At 39.4% G+C, this 16,033-nt stretch overlaps 1 protein-coding gene across 2 annotated transcripts in view; it reads right to left on the bottom strand.

The window, feature by feature from the left end:
• Positions 1-16,033, bottom strand: part of GLG1 (golgi glycoprotein 1) — a 146,774-nt gene that overhangs the window by 58,925 nt on the left and 71,816 nt on the right. For both annotated transcript variants that reach the window (XM_059043721.2, XM_059043722.2), the window contains exon 2: positions 4,376-4,408. In XM_059043721.2, the coding sequence (XP_058899704.2) occupies positions 4,376-4,408 (33 nt within the window). The remainder of the gene's footprint in view (positions 1-4,375; positions 4,409-16,033) is intronic.

Genomic DNA, 16,033 nt, shown 5'->3' on the forward strand with positions numbered 1-16,033 from the left:
CGTGTGATGCCTTCAGCTTCGTTCTTCTTTCTCACAATTGCTTTGGCTATCTGGGGTCTTTTATGGTTCCAAACAAATTTTAGGATTGTTTGTTCTATTTCTGTGAAAAATGTCATTGGAATTTTGATAGGAATTGCACAGAATCTGTATATTGTTTTCAGTAGTATGAACATTTTAACAATACTAATTCTACCAACCCATGAGCGTGGACTATCTTTTGATTTATTTATGTCTTCTTCAATTTCTTTCAGTAATGTCTTGTAGTTTTCAATATACAGGTCATCTTTCACCTCTTTGATTAAATTTAACTTCTCCATTTTTCTATTCTGTTGTCTTTTCTTTCCTTTTTAAAAATTTATTTTATCTATTTTATTTTTGGCTGCATTGGGTCTTTGTTGTTGTGCATGGGCTTTCTCTAGTTGCGGTGAGCAGAGGCTACTCTTCGTTGCGGTGTGCGGTCTTCTCACTGCAGTGGCTTCTCTTGTTGCGGAGCATGGGTTCTAGGTGCGCGGGCTTCAGTAGTTGTGGCTCACAGGCTCTAGAGCACAGGCTCAGTAGTTGTGGTGCACAGGCTTAGTTGCTCCACAGCATGTGGGATCTTCCCAGACCAGGGCTCAAACCCGTGTCCCCTGCATTGGCAGGGGGATTCTTTTCTTTTTTTTTAATAGTTAAGACTTTTAAATATTTATTTTATTTATTATCTTTTATTTTTGGCTGCGTTGGGTCTTCATTACTGTACGCAGGCCTTCTCCAGTTGTGGTGAGCAGAGGCCACTCCTCACTGGGGTGGACAGCCCTCTTACTGTGGTGGCCCTTCCTGCCGTGGAGCACGGGCTCCAGACACGCAGGCTCAGTAGTTGTGGCTCATGGGCTCCAGAAAGCAGTCAGCAGTTGCGGCACACGGAACCAGTTGCTCTGCAGCATGCAGGATCTTCCCGGACCAGGGCTCGAACCCGTGTCCCCCTGTGCTGGCAGGCGGATTCTTAACCACTGCGCCACCAGGGAAGCCCTGTTGTCTTTTCTTTATTGCTTTGTAAGAATTCTTCATATATTCTGCACATACTGTCAGATAAGGATTAAAATATTTTTTCCTTCTCTATGGCTTGCCTTTTCACTCTTAATGCTATGTTTAATGAAACAAACTTTAATATAATCTGATTTGTCAATCTTTTGCTTTTGCCTACTGCTTTTTGTTTCCCATTTATTAAATCTTCGCTTACCCCACATAGTCTCTACGTTATCTTCTAGAAGTTTTATTATTACAATTTTCACCTTTAGATCTATAATGCATCTAGAATAGATTTCTGTGAATGGTGTGCAGTAAGGATTAAGATTTTTTTATTCGAGTGCCTATCTATATATGAGTCTGTTTCTGGACTCATTCTGTTTCATTGGTCTACTTGTTGATTCCTGTGCCTCTGCCACACTGCCTTAATTATTGCTACTTTAAGTCTTCAATAAGGTGGTGAAATTCTCTCTGCTTGGTTCTTTTCAAGACTTTTGGCTATTATTGGTCAAAACTGTGTTCCCATGTAAATTTTAGAATCAGCTTACTATTTTTTGTAACAACAAAAATGGGATCGTACAGAATCTGTAATTTGGTGAGAGCTGACGTCTTTATAATATTGAGTCTTCCAACTCACTAGCATAGTATATATTAATATATCTCTTCATTTATTTAGGTCTTCAAATTTCTCTGAATAATATTTTATAGTTATCTGTAGAGATGTCTTACATACTTTTGTTAGATTTATTCTTATGTATTTGATGCTTTATATGCTATTTTAAATAGTGTTACTTTTAAATTCACTTTAGGGCTTCCCTGGTGGCACAGTGGTTAAGAATGCACCTGCCAATGCCAGCGACCCGGGTTTGAGCCCTGGTCTGGGAAGATCCCACATGCCGCGGACCAACTAAGCCTGTGCGCCACAACTACTAAGCCTGCATCCCAGAGCCCGCGTGCCACAACTACTTAAGTCCATGTACCTAGAGCCCATGCTCTGCAACGAGAGAAGCCACGGCAATGAGAAACCCGTGTGCCGCAACGAAGAGTAGCTCCTGCTTGCCGCAACTACAGAAAGCCCACGCACAGCAACGAAGACCCAACACAGTCATAAATAAATAAATAAATAAATTTATAAAAATAAAAATAAAATAAAAACTTTAATGGGAAAAATTATAATGCATTCCATCCCAATCCAAGTGTATTAGTTTGGTAGGGCTGCTGTAACGAAATACCATAAACTGGGTGGCTTACACAACAAAAATTTAGTTGCTCATGAATGTGGAGGGTAGAAGTCAGATAAAGGCGTCAGTAGTACCAATTTCTTCTGAGGGCTCTCATCTTGACTTGTAGATGTCCATCTTCTCCTCCTGTGTCTGTGCCCTAATCTCTCTTTATTAGGACATCAATCCTTCCGTTTTCTGTATACTATTTGTTCCCATTTTCAGCGGTATAATATCCTTTGGAGATCAGCTTCTTTCTCCACCCCTTTGGAGCTTCTTTCTGGGCTTCCTCTCTGTCAGATTTAGTCTATTAATAGATCTTTGAGGATTTTTTTCCTAATCTTTTGCTTAATAAGTAATGCCATAATAATGCCATAACAAATATCATTTTAAGTTGACTGCTTTATAAAGAAGTTTTTCTTATTTATATTCCTATCCATAGGTTAGAGCAGAGTTTAGCAAACTCTTCCCGCAAGGGTCAGAAAATAAATTTTTTAGGCTTTCAGGAAACTATAGTCACTGTTGCAACTACTCAACCTTGCCATTATAACATGGAAAGCAGCTACAGTATATAACTGAACGAGTGTGGCTGTGTTCCAATAAAACTTTATGTGTAAAATCAGGCAGTGGTCTGGATTTGGCCAATGGGTAGCCATTGACTGGTGGGCTAGAGAATGCTTAAATCTCCATATGCTTGTCAGTACTGTATATTTATCAAATTTTTAATATTTGTTAATCAGATGGATAAAAACAGTGTACTCATTTTTCTTTTAATTTTCACACTAAATTATGAAAGAACTGAAATTTTTGTTGTTTACTGGACATCTTTTTCTTTCCTGTGAATAGTCTATTTATGTCTGTTTTCTATGTTTATTAACAGCACTTTCTATTAAAGAATGTAGTCCTTTTCATCTGCACTGCAAATATTTTTTCATAATGTACATAATATTTTTGAGGAAAAAACCCTCAAATCTCTTTTTTGAGTTTTTTTTTTTTTTTTGATGTGGACCATTTTTAAAGTCGTTATTGAATTCGTTACAATATTGCTCTGTTTTATGTTTTCTGCTTTGGTTTTTTGGACACGAGGCATGTGGGATCTTAGCTCCCAATCAGGGATTGAACCTGAACCCCCTGCATTGGAAGGTGAAGTCTTACCACCAGGGAAGTCCCCTTTTCTGAGTTTTTAATGCAATCAGATTTATAAATCTTTTTTTTTCTTTAAATATTTTTTGAGGTTGTATCATGTTTTAAAAACCCTACCCTCTGTTCCTGTTTTCTTCTACTACTCTTGTGGTTTGATTTTTACTTTAAATCCCTGACCTATCTAGACCTTCTTTAGAATAAGTAGTCAACTTAGGCAGCCAACCTGCTTCTCTATTCTTGCAGTCTCCCATTCAAACTATCAAATAATGTGGACACAGAGTGATTTCAGATATATAACTACTCCTCTTTTAAGACACAACTCAAGTATCATCTCCACTATTAAGTGTTTCCTGACATCAACCCACCCGGGCAAAATTCACCCTTGTGTCCCCATTGTACTCTTACAAGTTTCTGCCGAAGCACCTGGTACTTTTTGCACAGATTTGATTTCTCGTCACTCTCCTTTTAATGTCAGACTGTATATAATATGGAGAGATATATAGACACTGAATGTGTTACGAATATATATATGACACATATATATGATATTGAATGTATTAATCATAGTTATCTCTGGAGTTCTTATCTGCTAACTCTAATATATGTCTCTATCTTCAAGGTGCTTATTTGTGTGTCTTTAGTTTCTACCACAGTGTTTGGCACACGTAGTAGATGACTGTATGATGACTAAATGAAACAACTTTAAAATACAAAACTCTACAATTGTAAGCCTGACATGCAAAGAAACAATTTCATATGGTAGCTGTAACTGAAGAAAAATTTAAACTTAAGTATATAAATATTATTTGGCAGAGCCTACTGATTTCGACAACAGAGGAATATTTGTACATTTACCATGGCCCTTAAATAAGGTTAATCATCCTCTTGTTAAGATTAAGTGAATTTAAGAAAACATTATGCTTCCCAGAACTACAGGAAAAGCATCCCAATATCTGTCATCATATGTATAAAGCACATAAGGTGAATTATGGAAAATCCATACTTACATGATTGCAGTCTGAAGAAATTTCATTTTCAGGCTAAAAGGAAAAAAAAGAAGAGATGATGTTAAAAAAAATATCCTCTCAAGTTTTCAAACACCGCCAAAATAAACTCAAAACAAGAAATCTGAAGTCACCTGAATATAATACTTCAATATGAGGAGTAAAATGGGGCTTATACACCTTTTAGATTGCTGAGGAGAAATATACCAGAAAAGGATGAGACATAGTCCCTTCCCAATCAATGGTACAATCTGGAAATTGGGAAAATGGAAAAGGATGTACTAAAGACATAAAGCAACAGTGACAGAAGGATCCTTACACGATACTTCATAATTCTGAAAGCTGAAGAGGATCAGGCACAACACAGTTGCCCTCGCTTTAAAGAAAGTTAGATATCTGGAAAAAAGAAGGCTTATTAAAGCAGGCAAAAAAGGTCCAACAATGGTTTAAAAATTAGTCTCACGTGTCACCATTAGGGGAAGTGAGGTGGTGGGTACATGGGACCTCTACGTCTATGTTTGTAACTTCTTCTGAGTCTATAATCTTGCAGGTGTATGATTAAAAATACAAAGTTGAAAAAAAACAGAAATTATTTATATATTCCCATGAATACATTTGCTCATAAAGCCAGGTACGTATAACAGAGATAAAATGAACTTTCAATTCTGTGACAAAAAAGTAGACTAGGTTATGCCTTATATTGCATAGCTTTGCCATACACTTCTCCTTTAATTTCCTTGTTCGTACCATTAAAGGAGATACAATTGTCACAATGCACGCCATAATAAAGCACTATTTCCTTTGAGATTCCATAGTACTCCAACCTGCTCAAACGAAGTAAATTGTGTCCCCTCTATGAAATATTCCCGACATAGGTTGTAAAAGATGCCACTTTCAAAATAAAAAGATTCTCCCTATTCAAGGATAGAAATAAGGCAATACAGAAAACAGTAAATATTAACAAATTAAGCAGACACACCTAGCATCACTTTAGGAAGAAAAAGGTTTCTAGGGAACTATTCATTCCACTACATTATTTAGCAGGCATTAATTCTACTGTACAAACTCATTATTGTACTTACTTATAAAATATTATATTAAAATTGACTTTAATTAGATTGCTAGGCAATCGTGAGATTATAAAACACCACTTCTGAACTTTCTCCTTCCTTGTCTAAGTAAGAATAGATATTTTAATGCCTTTCTGAGGTGTCTTTCTAAATCTCAGAAATCAGCCTCCATACTATGAGTTAATCTAGCTTAACTCTGTTCCCTTCACTGAAATTCCAAGTGCTTAACTTATAGCCCTTAACAGTGTATTTGCAAGAATACTTTATTTTGTATAGGCAGTTTTCTACCTTATCCCCTTTTAATCTATCCTTTCAATTTTTTCCAATCAATCAGTAATTCTAGCTCTTTCTCAAAGCACAGATGGCAATTAATACCATTAGCACCTCTACTTGTGTTCATTTCTATTAAATGATAACTTTGGATTAAAGGGGCATTCTTGAAAGAAATTCAGAGCATTGGAGAATTTTCAGAGTAAAGTAGTCAAAGAAGATTTAAGTTACTCATGGAAAAAAAGCATTGCCACGTCTACAGTCCCTAGGACTTATATCAGCAAATTAATGATTGCTTTAACATCTTACTTTCCTACAGGGATAAAATGGATTATTTCCCCCAGTTTTCTACTCTTCTTTAATAGGATTTGATATCCAGATCCTTTGCCCTGTAACTCTGCATAGCCTCCTGCTGTGGAATGAGTATATACTCTGCTCCACTGACCTTAGGTTAGGCCACTGACTTGCTCTGGCCAATGGGATTTTAGCAGGCATAATAAGAGAAGAGGCTTTAAATGTGCTTGGGTGGTTTGGCTTGTACTCCGCACTCCTGACATTCCTGATGCGAACAACAAGTACAGAGAGCTGCTAGTACGAGGAAAAGGAGAGACACGTGGAGCAGACCTAAACCTAACCCGTAGCCCAGAGCACAGCCACCCCAACTGACCTGCGCAGCCATGAATGAGAAGAATAAATATGTGTCATTATAAGCCCTTGAAATTTTGAGGGTGTTTGTAATGAAGAAAAAAATGACTAATAAGCCCATCAGGCAAATGAAATAAGAAAAATCTCAAAACCTTTAAGTTGTAATTGGTAACTGCAATGATTTAATTTAGTGAATTATATTAGTAAGTACAGAATACTACACCTTTTATGAAGGAATGACACAGTCCACAGAGACATAAGTGAACTGCAAATGTGGAGGTCATTGTTTCGTTTTCATCTCCCTCACTGTATCAATTTGCAATTGACAATAAACTGGCTTATTTTTTTTCTTTCTAGATTTAGTCTTTCTACCCACAAAGAGAAGACAAGGTTATGACGTTAAGCCAGAGATTCACTGAACTGAACAGCTATAAAGAATTTCTAAGTGTAATTACGAATAATTACTCTTATAAATTTAAAAGAGCCTTCAGAATCAAAGGACAAAGTAGTGGTTCAGAGGAACAGAACAGAGACTTGCAGAATATCAAATATAAAGTAGTATACCCAAACAGTGGGAACATGAATAATGCCAGCACAAACTAACTTTAGAGAAAGTATAAAGAGAAAATGCTATGGTTCGGCACTCAGCCATTTGATAAGAAACTAAAAGACAGAAATTTCAAGGAACAAAAACAAACACGGGTGCTGACACAGGTCTGGTTCTGAGCCTACACCATGGCCATGAGGTCCCAATCAAGTCACTTCATCAGACATATCCTTTTCTGCAAATCTGTTAATGCAGATAGGCTGGATGATCTTTAATCTTAGAATACGAATAGTATGAGGACTAACACCAGAACTACTAAGGTAAAAAAAGGCTGAGGATTTTTCCCTTTTATTAACAATCAGTGAAATAATACTCTGAAATGATCCCAAGAAATCAATCAACAAGTAAATATTGAATCATTATGAAGTATCCCAAACTGTGCCAGGCATTGTTGTGGGATACAGAAGAAAGGTAAGACACAAACTGTCCCTAACCTCAGGTAGTTTACAATCCAGTTATAGAAATAAAATGGTGAAGTCAAGCAAGTAAGCAAGAGCAGGGACTTGAGCTAGGCCTGAAGGTTTAGACAGAAGAATGATTTCCAAAGGGGATGCAAGTTAGATGATCCCCTGGGGCTCAGGAAGAAAATAATGGAACCTCTCTTTTTTGAAAAGCTCATGCTTTAATTTATACTTTAATGTTTTTATAATATATGTTAGAATAATTAATATTTTATGAATATATATCTACTAGAGTATGCTTAATAATTTTTTCAAATGGTAAGAAGAACATGATCAAGATAGAAAACTGAGAGTTGAAACCTTTCTTCTCACCAGTTTAGGAGTCCTACCCCCATCCCCTACCCCTTCAAATCAGAGGCAAAGTGAAGGTTCCTAGTTGTGGAAGCAGTAAATTAGAAGCTAAGCTTTGCCACATTATTAGCCGCTCTCTATTACTCTGGAGATAGAAATTTGGACTTTGAAAAGACTCTTACATCACGTGTTTCTTCTTTGGAATTGAAATAATTGTCCTCTTAACAATGGAAAACTGAGAGGAGAAAAATTTATGAAAAGCCTCACAAACAACTTTCTGTTAAATTAATGATCAAATTTTGGAAAAGGGACTGCTGAAGTTACATATATTAATATCAAAAAAAGAAATAATTATGAATAGAGGAAAGAGAAAAAGAAGAAAACGTGAAGCATCCCCCCAAGCAAACACAGCAGTGACTAAAGTAGAGAAGGAACTCAGTTAATGCTGAATGAATGATGCAGCAATAGCACAGGAGAGACAAGCCCTGAGTACTTGGAGACACCTGCCTGACTCCAATAAAGAATCTGATGGGTGTAGCACAAAACAGTAGAAGTTGTCAACCAATTGAGCTAGGTGCTACATTTATTTCCTACAATATGATGGATTGCAAGAAAAATGGTATTGGATCCAATTTACAGATAAAGATATTGAAATACAGAGAAACCAACTCATGTAACCAAAGGTACATTGCTAGGAGACAACAAAACTGGAATTTACCTAATGATAGTAAATGACAACCATGCTTATTGTGATGCTTTCACCTTGATACTCCCGGAAAAGAGCCAGTAGGTCAGGGTGAGCACGATGATGGGGGGCCTTTGGGAGGTACAAGAAAAAGAAAGGTAGACAGGGACTTCGTGGGGTCCAGAGGTTTAAGACTCTGAGCTCCCAATGCAGGGGGCATGGGTTCGATCCCTGGTTGGGGGATTAAGATCCCACATGCCATTTAAAAACCAACAAACAGGGGCGGAGTCAAGATGGCGTACTAGGAGGACGCGGAATTTGCATCTCCGCACAACTAGGGCACCAACCAGGCACTGGTGGGGGACCACGGACACCTAAGGGGACGGGAGGAACCCCTAGTGACTGGGTAGGACGTGGGATGTGGGGGTAGTGAAGGGGGAGGAGAAGCGGAGGCGAGATGGGACTGGCGCCCCTGAGGGGTGGCTGGGGGAGGGGAAGGGATCCCACGCCCGAAGGGGGAAATTGGGGAACCACTGGGAGGGCAGAGGATCAAAAGGGAGTGTGGCCAGGTTTATCATGCCCACTTGGGCCCCTGGGAGTCTGCTGAGAACCCAGGCCTGATCCTCTGTCCACAGAGGCCCCCTCCAGCTGCGCAGGTCCTGAGGGAGTGGGAGGAAGGCAAGGCGGAGCAAAAGTAAAGGCCGGACCTCCAGGACCGGCACCCCTGAGGGGTGGCTGGGGGGGGTGAGGAGTTCCTACACCAAACAGTACCCACCCCCATTAGGGGGGGGAGAACCTGGGAGAGAAGGTGGGGGAGGGGCGCGGAGGAACGGAAGGGAACGCGGCCAATGCGTTCCCTGTCCACTTAAGGCACTGGGAAGGCTGCTGGGCTCCCGGGCCTAATCCTCGGTCCTCGGAGCCTCCCTCCTGCGCAAGGAGCCTAAGCCCCGCCCCCACACCCCCACCCAGGGCCCCACCTCTACACTGGGAGACCCCGTCCAATGAGCTGGGCCTAAACCCCACCCACACACCCTCACTCAGGGCCCTACCTCCAAACTCCTGAACCCCACACTCCAGACGACCTCCTTTGGATGTGCTGCCTCTCCCCTTCCCCAGGTCCTAAGCAGAGGCCCCCCCCCACGCTTGAACGTGCCGCCTAGGCCCCACTCCACGCTCAAACATCACCCCCCCACCTGCCTAGGTCCCGCCCCACCCAAAACCCCACCCCTGCCTAAGTTCCATCTGCTCCTAAACTCCACCCCCATAGCCAAGGCTTTTTTCTTTTTTTATTTTTCTTTTCTTTTTCCCTCTTTTAGACTGGGGTTCTGTTTTACCTTGTTGATTCATTGTTGTTGATTCTTTTATATTTTTATTTTTCTTAATAAATCTTTTATTTTTCTAATTTTATTTTATTTTTTATACTTTGTTAGTGCTCCCTCCTTTTGGCTTGTTGCCCTCCCCCCTTTCTTTTCTTTCTTCTGCTGTGGTTTTATTTTACCTTACTGCAGTTGTTTCAGTTATAGTTTTATTTTTCCTAATATATTTTTTATCTTTCTAATTTTATTTTGTTTCTTATTCTTTGATATTGTACAGCTCTCTTTTTTCTTTCTTTCTTCGTTTTTTTTTTTTGTTTTTTTCTTTTACCATGCCACGAAACTTGCGGGATCTTGGTTCCCAGGCTGGAGGTCGTGCATGAGCTCCTGTGGTGGGAGCCCCGAATCCAAACCACTGGACTAAGAGAGAACCTCAGACCCCAGGGGATATCAACTGGAGTGAGGCCTCCCAGGGGTCCTCATCTCAGCACCAAGATCCAGCTCTATCTAACTGCCTGCAAACTGCAATGCTGGACATCTCAGGCCAAACAACCAAGAAGACAGGACTACAGCACCACCCATCAAAAAAAAAAAAATGAAATGACAAAAAAATATGTTACAGATGAAGCAGCAAGGTAAAAACCTACAAGACCAAATAAATGAAGACGAACTAGGTAACCTACCTGAAAAAGAATGCAGAGTAATGATAGTAAAGATGATCCAAAATCTCGGAAACAGAATGGAGAAAATACAAGAAACATTTAACAAGGATCTAGAAGAGCTAAACAGCAAACAAACAGTGATGAACAACACAATTACTGAAATAAAAAATACTCTAGAAGGAATCAATAGCAGAATAAATGAGGCAGAAGGACAGATAACTAAGCTGGAAAATAAAATGGTGGAAATAACTTGCCAGGGAGCAGAATAAAGAAATAAGAATGAAAAGAATTGAGGACACCCTCAGAGACCTCTGGGACAACATTGAATGCACCAACATTCGAATTATAGGGGTCCCAGGAGAAGACAAGAAAAAGAAAGGGTCTGAGAAAATATCTGAAGAGATTATAGCTGAAAACTTCCTTAACATGGGGAAGGAAATAGTGAATCAAGTCCAGGAAGCACAGGGACTACCATACAGGATAAACCCAAAGAGAAACATGCAGAGACACATATTAATCAAACTGTCAAAAATTAAATACAACAGGCTTCCCTGGTGGCTCAGTGCTTAAGAATCCACCTGCCAACGCAGGGGACATGGGTTCAAGCCCTGGTCTGGGAAGATCCAACATGACTCAAAGCAACTAAGCCCATATGCCACAACTACTGAGCCTGGACTCTAGAGCCCACGGGTCACAACTACTGAAGCCCGCATGCCTAGAGCCCAAGTTCGGCAACAAGAGAGGCCACTGCAACGAGAAGCCCACGCACTGCAACGAAGAGTAGCCCCCGCTCACCGCAACTACAGAAAGCCCGCATGTAGCAACGAAGACCCAACACAGCCAAAAATAAATAAATAAGATAAATTTTTTAAAAAAATTAAATACAAAGAAAAAATATTAAAAGCAGCAAGGGAAAAGCAACAAATAACATACAAGGGAATCCCCATAAGGTTAACAGCTGATTTTTTTAGCAGAAACTCTGCAAGCCAGAAGGGAGTGGCAGGACATATTTAAAGTGATGAAAGGTAAAAACCTACAACCAAGATTACTCTACCCAGAAAGGATCTCATTCAGATTTGATGGAGAAATTAAAACCTTTACAGATAAGCAAAAGTTAACAGAATTCAACACCACCAAACCAGCTTTACAACAAATGCTAAAGGAACTTCTCTAGGCAGGAAACACAAGAGAAGGCAGACCTACAATAAAAAACCCAAAACAATTAAGAAAATGGTAATAGGAACATACATATTAATAATTACCTTAAATTTAAATGGATTAAATGCTCCAACCAAAAGACATAGGCTGGCTGAATGGATACAAAAACAAGACCCATACATATGCTGTCTACAAGACACCACTTCAGACCTAGGGACACATACAGGGTGAAAGTGAGGGGATGGAAAAAGATTCCATGCAAATGGAAATCAAAAGAAAGCTGGAGGGCTTCCCTGGTGGCGCAGTGGTTGAGAGTCCGCCTGCCAATGCAGGGGCCACAGGTTTGTGCCCCGGTCCGGGAGGATCCCATGTGCTGCGGAGCAGCTGGGCCCGTGAGCCATGGCCGCTGGGCCTGCGCATCCGGAGCCTGTGCTCTGCAGTGGGGGAGGCCACAGCAGTGAGAGGGCCGCGTACCACACACACACACACACACACACACACACACACACACACAAAAAAAAAGCTGGAGTAGCAATTCTCATATCAGACAAAATAAACTTTAAAATAAAGACTATTACAAGAGACAAAGAAGGACACTACATAATGATCAAGGGATCAATCCAACAAGAAGAAATAACAATTGTAAATATTTATGCACCCAACATAGGAGCACCTCAATACGTAAGGCAAATGCTAACAGCCATAAAATGGGACATGGACAGTAACAAAATAATAGTAGGGGACCTTAAGTGGGGACACCCCACTTTCACCAATGGACAGATCATCCAAAATGAAAATAAATAAGGAAACACAAGCTTTAAATGACACATTAAACAAGATGGACTTAATTGATATATATGGCACATTCCATCCAAAAACAACAGAATACACTTTCTTCTCAAGTGCTCATGGAACATTCTCCAGGATAGACCATATCTTGGCTCACAAATCAAGCCTTGGTAAATTTAAGAAAATTGAAATCATATCAAGTATCTCTTCTGACCACAATGCTATGAGACTAGATATCAATTACAGGAAAAAACTGTAAAAAAATACAAACACATGGAGGCTAAACAATACACTACTTAATAACCAAGAGATCACTGAAGAAATCAAAGAGGAACTAAAAAAATACCTAGAAACAAATGACAATGAAAACATGATGACCCAAAACCTATGGGATGCAGCAAAAGCAGTTCTAAGAGGGAAGTTTATAGCAATACAATCCTACATCAAGAAACAAGAAGAATCTCAAATAAACAACCCAAACTTACACCTAAAGCAATTAGAGAAAGAACAACAACAACAGAAAAAAACCCAAAGTTAGCAAAAGGAAAGAAATCATGAAGATCGGATCAGAAATAAAAGGAAACAACAGCAAAGAACAATGAAACTAAAACCTGGTTCTTTGAGAAGATAAACAAAATTGATAAACCATTAGCCAGACTCATCAAGAAAAAAAGGAAGACTCAAATCAACAGAATTAGAAATGAAAAAGGAGAAGTAACAACTGACAATGCAGAAATACAAAGGATCCTGAGAGATTACAATCAACTATATGCCAATAAAATGGACAACCTGGAAGAAATGGACAAATTCTTAGAAAAGCACAACCTTCCAACACTGAAACAGGAAGAAATAGAAAATATAAACAGACCAATCACAAGGACCGATATTGAAACTGTGATTAAAAATCTTCCAACAAACAAAAGCCCAGGACCAGATGGCTTCACAGGCAAATTCTATCAAACATTTAGAGAAGAGCTAACATCTATCCTTCTCAAACTCTTCCAAAAGATAGCAGAGGGAGGAACACTCCCAAACTCACTCTATGAGGCCACCATCACCCTGATACCAAAACTAAAGATGTCACAAAAAAAGAAAACTACAGGCCAATATCTCTGATGAATATAGATGCAAAAATCCTCAACAAAATACTATCAAACAGAATCCAACAGCACATTAAAAGGATCATACACGGACTTCCCTGGTGGCTCAATGGTTAGGAATCTGCCCACCAATGCAGGGTACACAGGTTCAATCCCTGGCTCGGGAGGATCCCACATGCCATGGAGCAACTGGGCCCATGTGCCACAACTACTGGGCTTATGCTCTGGAGCCCATGAGCCACAAATGCTGAGCCCGTGTGCCAATGCTGCTGAGGCCCATGCACCTGGAGCCCATGCTCTGCAACAGGAGAAGCCACTGTAGTGAGAGGCACGTGCACCACAACAAAGAGTAGCCCCCACTCACAGCAACTAGAGACAGCCTGTGCATAGCAACGAAGACCCAACGCAGACAAAAATAAATAATAAAATATAAAAAATAAATAAATAAAAAAAATTTTTTAAAAAGGATCATACACTATGATCAAGTGGGATTTATCCCAGGAATGCAAGGATTCTTCAATATACACAAATCAATCAATATGATACACCATATTAACAAATTGAAGGAGAAAAACCACATGATCATCTCAATAGATGCAGAAAAAGCTTTTGACAAAATTCAACACCCATTTCTGATAAAAACCCTCCAGAAAGTAGGCATAGAGGGAACTTACTTCAACATAATAAACGCCATATATGACAAACCCACAGCCAACATTGTTTTCAATGGTGAAAAACTGAAATCATTTCCACTAAGATCAGGAACAAGATAAGGTTGCCCACTCTCACCACTATTATTCAACATAGTTTTGGAAGTTTTAGCCACAGCAATCAGAGAAGAAAAAGAAATAAAAGGAATCCAAATTGGAAAAGAAGAAGTAAAGCTGTCACTCTTTGCAGATGACATGATACTATACATAGAGAATCCTAAGGATGCTACCAGAAAACTACTAGAGCTAATCAATGAATTTGGTAAAGTAGCAGGATACAGAATGAATGCACAGAAATCTCTTGTATTCCTATACACTAGTGATGAAAAATCTGAAAGAGAAATTAAGGAAACACTCCCATTTACCATTGCAACAAAAAGAATAAAATACCTAGGAATAAACCTACCTAAGGAGACAAAAGATCTGTATGAAGAAAACGATAAGACACTGATGAAAGATATTAAAGATGATACAAACAGATGGAGAGATATACCATATTCTTGGACTGAAAGAATCAACATTTTGAAAATGACAATACTGCCCAAAGCAATCTACAGATTCAATGCAATCTCTATCAAACCACCAATGGCATTTTTCACAGACCTAGAACAAAAAATTGCACAATTTGTATGGAAACACAAAAGACCCCAAAGAGCCAAAGCAATCTTGAGAAAGAAAAATGAAGCTGGAGGAATCAGGCTCCCAGACTTCAGACTATACTACAAAGCTACAGTAATCAAGACAATATGGTACTGGCACAAAAACAGATAGATAGATCAATGGAACAGGATAAAAAGCCCAGAGATAAACCCACACACATACAGTCACCTTATCTTTGATAAAGAAGGCAAGAGTATACAATGGAGAAAAGACAGCCTCTTCAATAAGTGGTGCTGGGAAAACTGGACAGCTACATGTAAAAGAATGAAATTAGAACACTTCCTAACACCATACACAAAAAGAAACTCAAAATAGATTAAAGACCTAAATGTAAAGCCAGACACTATAAAATTCTTAGAAGAAAACATAGGCAGAACACCCTATGACATAAATCACAGCAAGGTCCTTTTTGACCCACCTCCTAGAGGATTGGAAATATAAACAAAAATAAACAAATGGGACCTAATGAAACTTAAAAGCTTTTGCACAGCAAAGGAAACCATAAAAAAGACAAAAAAAACAACCCTCAGAATGGGAGAAAATATTTGCAAATGAAGCAACTGACAAAGGATTAAATTAATCTCAATATCAAAAAAACAAACAGGGCTTCCCTGGTGGTGCAGTGGTTGAGAGTCCGCCTGCCGATGCAGGGGACACGGGTTCGTGCCTCGGTCTGGGAAGATCCCACATGCGGTGGAGCGGCTAGGCTGATAAGCCATGGCCGTTGAGCCTGCACGTCCAGAGCCTGTGCTCTAGAGCCTGCAAGCCACAACTACTGAAGCCTGTGTGCAACAACTACTGAAGCCCGCGTGCTACAACTACTGAAGCCCGTACACCTAGAGCCTGTGCTCCACAACAAGAGAAACCACCGCAATGAGAAGCCCGCACACCACAAGGAAGAGTAGCCCCCACTCGCTGCAACTAGAGAAAGTCCGCATGCAGCAACAAAGACCCATCCCAGCCATAAATAAATACGTAAATAAATAAGTAAAAATAAAAATTTAAAAATGGATAACTAACAAGGACCTCTTGCATAGCACAGGGAACCCTGCTCAATATTATGTAACAACATAAATGGGAAAAGACTTTGAAAAAGCATAGGTGCATGTATACATATAACTGAATCACTTTGCTGTATACCTGAAACTAATATAACATTGTTAATCAACTATACTCCAATACAAAATTAAAAGTTAAAATAAAAGAACACTGGACAGCCTTCAAGACAATACTATGGCAG

The sequence above is a fragment of the Kogia breviceps genome, chromosome 18, assembly GCF_026419965.1.
Source record: "Kogia breviceps isolate mKogBre1 chromosome 18, mKogBre1 haplotype 1, whole genome shotgun sequence".
In the NCBI taxonomy this organism is placed as follows: Eukaryota; Metazoa; Chordata; class Mammalia; order Artiodactyla; family Physeteridae; genus Kogia; species Kogia breviceps.